The sequence below is a fragment of the Frankliniella occidentalis genome, unplaced genomic scaffold (assembly GCF_000697945.3).
Source record: "Frankliniella occidentalis isolate FOCC.00 unplaced genomic scaffold, Focc_3.1 Scaffold12, whole genome shotgun sequence".
Classification (NCBI taxonomy): Eukaryota; Metazoa; Arthropoda; class Insecta; order Thysanoptera; family Thripidae; genus Frankliniella; species Frankliniella occidentalis.
The window spans coordinates 722,985-730,435 of NW_026267142.1; the positions used below are offsets into that span (position 1 = coordinate 722,985).

General features: G+C 54.5%; 2 protein-coding genes across 2 annotated transcripts in view; one reads left to right on the top strand and one right to left on the bottom strand.

Annotated features, from left to right (window-relative positions):
* Positions 1-7,451, bottom strand: part of LOC113213855 (zinc finger protein 706) — a 245,715-nt gene that overhangs the window by 237,689 nt on the left and 575 nt on the right. The window lies entirely within an intron of this gene.
* Positions 1-7,451, top strand: part of LOC113215751 (protein eva-1 homolog C-like) — a 266,011-nt gene that overhangs the window by 188,881 nt on the left and 69,679 nt on the right. The window contains exon 4 of the mRNA XM_052263502.1: positions 6,185-6,393. Within this exon, the coding sequence (XP_052119462.1) occupies positions 6,185-6,393 (209 nt within the window). The remainder of the gene's footprint in view (positions 1-6,184; positions 6,394-7,451) is intronic.

Below are 7,451 nucleotides of genomic sequence, written 5' to 3' on the forward strand. Positions count from 1 at the left end.
TACATCGCGCGGCGCTTAACAGAAACCAAGAAATATATAAGAAGCGGCAAAAGTTGTGCTGCAAACAAAAGGAAGTGACCGCCAGCTGGGCGTGCGTAGCATCCCATATGGGTCGTGCGTGCGTGCGTGCGCGAGTGCGCGCGCGTCTAGCTGTCCATCTGTCAGACTGAGCGGTTTGTGTGTGCGCGCAAAGTTTAGTCCGTCCGTGGTTGTGTGTGTGAGAGAGAGCGAGCGCGAGGAAAGCAATAGGCTCATGGCGGGACGAAGGAGGAGGAGGATAAGAAGACGAAAGGGAGTCTTCCTTGTTGTGTTCCTCCAGACTAGTCAGGCTATAGTCGGCCCCGAGTCGCTTTCGCTGGTGAACCATCTCATTATGCGTCTCGCGCTCCTCCCCCCTCTCTCTCTCTCTCTCTCTCTCTCTCTCTCTCTCTCTCTCGCGCGCGCGCTTCTTCGTACACTCACTCGCTCTCCTTCCCACACACACGCCGTCGAGGCGACCAGTATTTGCATTGCTATTTCTCGCCATTATTTTCTCCATCCACGCCATCGCCCCGCGCCACTATCATATCACCTCGGCCCCATTTCTCCCCACCCGCTCCCCTCTCTCTCCCTTTCTCTCTTTTTCCACCCCCTCTGCATCCCTCTCTCTACCCCCTTGTTCAATTGTGCGGGCGAGAGGCTCTCAGCCCGGTCTCCGCCTCTCCTTAACCCCTCACACAATCCGCAAGAGGCAGAAATACGCACGCCCCGGAAAAAAGGGAGGTTAGAATTTGGAATGCACCACCCATCGGAACCTGGAAAATCTGACCAATACAAAATGAGAAAACTGGGCCTAGAAACTAAATCATAAAAACTTACGCATGTTGAAAATGTGCGTATAACTGCCTCCGTCACTTTTGTTCAAAACTTTTTCCCCGTACTCGCTTTGCCGTGCGTCATATCGTCTCAGTTTCGTATCGGCTTACCTTATGACAAGCCATTGTTCCACTGCGCGCCTGGCGTGGGCCTGGCATGGGAGTGGCGCGGGTGGGCTTAGAGTTTTACCTACAATAAGCAGTCGCTGCACTTGGAGGAGTCCCGGGCTCTCTGCGCCGCGGCTGAGCCGCCGTGGCTCAGCCTTGTGCGGCATTCTTCCGGTTGGGTGCATGAGCCTACCTGCAACCCGCCTGCAACCCGCCTGCGCGGCTTACGTCACTGTCAGGCCGTAGGGTCCATGAAGGTTTCCAGGAAAACCGAAAAAGCTTTTGCTACGTTCGTCTCATACCTGAAAAAATCGACATTCAAAATTCTAATAGTCCAGCATTATAAATAGCTCGTAATGTATGTCGTAATATACGCTCCATCACACGCCCAATGTTACTGTATCATTACTTTATGCCCTTAAATTCTTACCAGACTCTTTTCATTTGATATTTTGAAATGTCCATAGTATTATTAACTTGTTTCTTCCTGTTTGACAAGAAGGTCTAAGTGCGACCAAACTAGGAGAGAGCTTATGTTATCAGTTCTTAACTACTGCCTCCTCATCGTCCGCCGCAACTCATTGACCCGCTCCGGTTCGGCCCACCCTATCGCCCTCGGCGGCAGGTAGGCAGGCGAGCCACCGCTGCAGCAACTCTGAGCACCACCAGGCTCTTTCCTAACTTTGGTCGCAATATAAGCTCGTTTGTGTGGGTCCCGTGGTGGCGAGTATCGCACTCATCACGCGGATGCAATGTTAAACAGCCGCCGATAACGTGTGCGGGAATACAACGCGTCAACCTGCCAACTCGTAATTTATACTAAATTACCTCCTCCTCCTCTGAGAGTACTCTCCAACTGGAGCCACACTATTGCACAGATTAGTGCAGTCCCGCGCTCGTTTAGAGCGTGGTGTTTAGATTTGATTCTGCCGCACATTACCGGCGGCTGTTTAACATTGCATCCGGGTGATGAGTGCGATACTCGCCACCCTCGCGCTGATTGGCCGCTGCGGCGGCGGCTGACGAGCTGTGATTGGTCCCGCTGTCCGCGTGGTCGCGGGGCGGGGGGAGAGTCCGCGTGGCCCGGCAGCGCCCCGCCGCTGTGAAAAGCGCTGTCGATACATCTGCTTCCCTATTCTGATGAATGCGGTGGTGCCGGAGCCGGGCCCGGGCCGGGCCTCGGCGGCGTGTGCGGGGTCATGCCGCAACACAAAAAGCGTCCGCCAATCTGTATGCATGCATGCGCTGTGCGATTTGTGTGATCACAGGTAGGGAAGGACGGGCGCGGACACGGCGCGCGCGCAGAGAAAGCAATAGAAACAACTGCCTCATAAAAAAAACCTAAACCCCCAAAAAATAAATAAAAAACAACAAGACGTAATCCTCCTGCTGTTTACCACGCAAGTGTTATTGTGTGTAGGGGGCTTAGCAGCGTGTGTTGTTTTTTTTTCTCTTAGGCTGGACAACCGCGCTGCACGATTACTCACCTCTGTTATTCGCCCTACATCCAATCCCTGTCCAGTCCCATCCGCGGCGCGGCAGCCCCAGCGGCAGCCCCAGCGGCAGCCCCAGCGGCAGCCCTAGCGGCAGCCCTAGCGGCAGCCCCAGCGGCAGCCCCAGCGGCAGCCCCAGCGGCAGCCCCGGCGACAGCGCGGCCTTGAGGGAGGGGGGCCCTCTTTACACAATTAGCGCGCCTACAGACGGACGAAGGCCTCGCCAATCTTTGCACCTGACTGGGAGATAAAAATCAGGGCTGGGAGAGAGATTCGGGCGCCGCCGTGGTGGGAATAGCAGAGGGGCGGGAGTGATATTAATTAAGGGTGCCCCATCACAGTCGTGAACCGAGCGACAGCGCGCGACCAGCCCGTGACCCATCGCACCCCCTCCTCCCACACCCACTGATGTTCTCGACAATAGCTGCGACCACCTCCCACCCACCCCACCCCGCCTGTGGATTCGTTTCGTTTCGGTCTTGTTAATGTTTGAGTCGACGGGGACGCGCGGCACGCTGTGACTATTTTTGATGCGAAAGCGAGGCAGAGAGGGAGTTGGATGTTCCAATTGTGTGTGTGTGTGTGTGAGAGAGAGAGAGAGAGAGAGAGAGAGAGAGAGAGAGAGAGAGAGAGAGAGGCAGGCGGCGAGGGTTGTTGTGGAGCGCTGCGGCCAGGTGAGCGGCACACTTGCCGACGCGTTCTGCTAACGAGCAGCTTATCAGCTTAGCAGCCAGAATCAGCCTCCCCGCCAGGCTGTCAAGGACACTGCCGAACATCAGGGTTCACATCAACAATGCAGTCGTCTTCACAGTCCAGACCGCCAAGGCCGATGCCTTCTTAACCGACCGACGCTACTCTATCTCATTTGCATGCGGCGTGGGTGGCGACATCAGGCACCTGGCGCTGTGTGTTGCGGGGCGGGGCGGGTGGGGCGGGGCGGGCTAAAGCCGTGGTGGGGCGCGGCGCCACGCAGCGCCATGGGGGTGTGCGTTCATGTGAGCCCCATGAATCGTCCTGCCCGCCAACAGACAACAGACCGCCGCTGCCGCAGGCAGGGCGTGGCAGGAGCCGGCGTGGCGTGGTGGGGCGTGGCAGGGTGGGGCGGGGCGCGGGTGAGTCCCAGGTGGGGCCCGCCACATGCTGCCTGCACAACTCCGGTATTTCACTGGCTGCCTCGCTTCGCGCGCGGGAAAATTCAAATTCGGACGCTCGCGGCGGCGCGCGGCGAGCCGCTCTCGCCGTCCTTAAACTGCCCCGGGAATGGGGAGAGAGGAGAAACGAATAAAAGGAGGGGCCGGGGATAGGGACCGTGCATGCGGGCCGAGTGGCGAGCGAGTGGTGTGAAGCAGGTAGGGCGGGGCGTGGCGCCGCGCCTGGGTGCCGGATCAGTGGCGCCACCAGCCCCTCCACCCCCCCTGTTCGTGATGTATGTTCACCTGCCCCCTGTTTGTCCGCTGGGCGCTGCTGCCGCCGCCGCCGCCGCGACGACGGCAGCGCAACGACTTTAAGCCGACTTTTTACAAAAATGTCACGTCCCTTTCATAAATTGTATTTGGCAGCGTCGCGCGCGGAGCAAAGTGAGGGAAATAAAGAAAATTGTGCGGATGTCGTTGCTCCTGCCTTTGTTTCGCCCCTCCCGGGGGCCGCTGCCTCCTCGGCTGCCTCTCTCTGGTGCGTGGCCGGCCGGGCGGGGGTGTTCTTTTGTACTCGCGAGTTGGCTTATAAATACCTACCCGCCGCTGAGGAGCACGCCTGCTTCTCTTACGCTGGCCGTGAAAACTTTCGCGAAAAGAGAGGCGTTGTTTAGCGGGAAAATACGTGGGTAAGTTGCCAGCGGATGTAAACCTCTTCCACCTTTGACCATCATAAAGGTGGCCCAAATCGGACAGATAGTGTACAACTCCACAATTTCTTCGCGGTTGAACCTTAAGTGCGAGAGTATTTCGTTCACGGACTCAGAAAACGTTATTGAAAAAGGAGACAGTGGCGTCCTTTGTTAATTGTCCCTTTCTCGTCCCCCACCCCCACCCCCTCGCCATCCTCTCTTCTTTCCTCTTGTTGTATTTAATTGTTTCAGGCTACATTTCCCGGCTCTCCGGGGCAGGTCCTGTACTTTTTAGTGATATTAAAACAAATTGAATTGTGAGCGCGTGCAGATCAACCCTCGGCCTGCTCTTAATCTTCCTTTCCTTTCTTCTGTTGCAGGTGAGGTGTCCCGTACCTGGTCTGGTGTAGCGGTGGAGTGGGCACGACTTACTGCTGAGCACGCCATAACAGAAAAGTATTGGAGTAAACTTGTAAAGTTGTGAGTTTTTTACGTCATTGCCCGTATTTTGAAAAGGCTAATTAAGTGATTGTATCTAAATCACAAAACTTAGCTGAGCGAGAAGAACCGCAAACATGATAGATGCAGTCTCAGAACTTATTTCCAAATCCAAAAGAAAATAACTCCATCCCCCCTCCCCCCCACTTCCTTCCGCATACTTACTTAGCAGTACTTTAGGAATACTAGGCCTCGCTATATGCAAAAAAGGATGGAGAGAAATAGATTTTTTAAGACTGAGAGAACCCCTCTTTTTGAGCGTTGCGTACCTTATGGAAATGACGCTCCCCCTCTCTCCGTCTCTCCGACCCAATGCTGACGCCCCACATGGGGCGCCGCGCTCGAGGCCTCTCGCAGAAGGAGCCCCCCGCCACCTACTCCCGCGAAATATTCCCGATGCGAAAGGGGGAGGAAAGGGAATTCTGCCTTTTGCCAAAATTGCCACACGGATCGCGTGGGCGGCGCTCTGCCTGTTCGCCGTGATAGTTGTATCCGTGACATTGTAAGTCTGTCCGTACTCCGCGCAGCGCTCGACACCGTTCGTCTCCTGCACTTTCTTTTCTGTCTACCTTTATCTCGCTGTTCCTGTTCCTTCCCTGCCTTACGCTCTCTTCACCCGTTCGGGTACACTGCCCCGACACTGCCGCAAGAGACAGTGTCGTTTCCAAAATCAGATCAGGTGGACCTAAAAGTAAAAAAAAAAGGAAAGGAATGAAGAAACAAAACAGGAGAAGCTAAAACTCTATCAGGCTGTCTCGTCTCTCTTTCTCTTTTCCTCCCCCATCTGACCTTGAGATAGCGACGTCTCTCTGTCTCTCCTCTGTAGCTGCCTCCCCCTCCCCCCTCCCCCAATCGTCCTTTCTCTCTGCTGTGGACGTGGTATTCTTAACTAACTTTTGCCTCCGTTTGTTTCTCTCTTTTTTTCGCACGCTGGACTCGATCGACCCGTGCGTTCTGCTCCGTTCCTCTCTGCACCTGGTGCCTCTGTGTGGCTGTTGGTGATGTCTGTGGTGGTGATGGTGACTGGTAATGTTTGTGTTGGTGCGACGAATTATCTTTTCATTCATGCTCTTTAATTTGTTGTTCTCGACAACCGCCCACCTTAACCGCATGCTTTTAAAACGCATCCCTGTCTTCTGCATGATTAATTATATGTCGCGATCCGCTTTAACCAATGTTTGGAATAATAATATTCGTTCAAACCCGACCTTTGGAAACCTATCTTATCATGACTTTGCTTAACATTCAAAATTAATGATTTGCGTGTAATGTTTTCCTTTACCTAAATGTTCCTTACTTCCGATACATTGTTTCTAAAAAAAAAAAAAAAATGACGTGTTGATTGATTGATTTGGTGGTCGCTGGTTGATTGAACTGCCGGACTAACACCCCAGCCCTGCTCTCAGGCACGCTGCGCACCTACACGCGCAGCGGGTGCGACGACCACACGGTGCAGCTGCACTGCCCGCCCGGCACCAGCATCTCGGTGCAGCAAGCGCAGTACGGGCGCACGCCGCCGCACACGGCACTGTGCCACGGGCGGCAGCCGCAGCGCCAGCACGCCGACAACCAGCTGGACAACTCCACCAACTGTCTGTGGTCCGAGCAGCTGCAGGTAAGTCACACACAGTGATCTAATACGCTACACTCTTACATTCTTATTGGAGGTTTTCACAATAAAACGTTTTAAAATGTTCGAACCAAACAAATATCTCCTCCTTTGCTGTTGGCAAAAATTTCAAAATTGTGTGAAGTTACATAGGAATGAGTGTGTCATTAAACTACGGACTGAAATGTTGACATTATAGCTGTGTCCCTCTGTAGCAGAGGAAAAATTTGTCAAATTGGCAATACAAAACCAGTCTGTTCTGTTGAGGATAAGATCGTGTATCGGTACCTCGCCAAAACGATGAACTGGCCACTATGCTATGCTTGCAAATTCTTATTTAGTTTAAACCGTTATTTCGCGAGGCGTTACTGAAGGTCCCCACAACATTTCTGCAGCTTATAAAACATTCGTTTGTAAGACAAAAATGGAAAGGAATGGGATAACGCTTTTGTCTCACTTATCCTCGGTGACAGCGGTGAAGAAACGAAAATGACTGCGTGATTAAATTGCAGACCATTCTGCAAGTGAGTTTGCTCGTCTCTCCGGGTCTGTGCTATGTTGTGCTGTGCTGCGCTGTGCTTGCGGGGTGAACCCAAGTAAGCCAGCCTGCCAGCCAACTGGAGGTCAAACGGGCGATCAGAGTTCGCTCATGCTAATCCTCTGGCCACTCGATTGATGCTGGGCGCGCTTAACCGGAGAGGGCTCATCGGGCTGCGCCGGCCACTCCTCCTTGCCCCGCCACACCCCGCCACACCCCGCCACACCCCGCCACACCCAGCCCACTACCCAGTACAGCGGAGCCGAGCGGAGCTCAAACTCCTTAAAACAACCTCAGTGCGTTGCCTTCGAGCGTGTGGGCCTGGGGCCGGCCCACTCTGCCGCCACAGTTACAAATTCACTCCGGCGCTCCGATCGGCGGCCCGGCGCCCGGCGCAGCCCCCGCCCCGCACTATTAGCTGAAGCGCTCTGAAAGCGTCTTGTTTTTTATGGTAATGGGGCGTGGGGCGGCAGTTAGGCCCCTCGTGAACAAGACCACCGCTTATGAGGCCGCGCGCTGCGCCCGT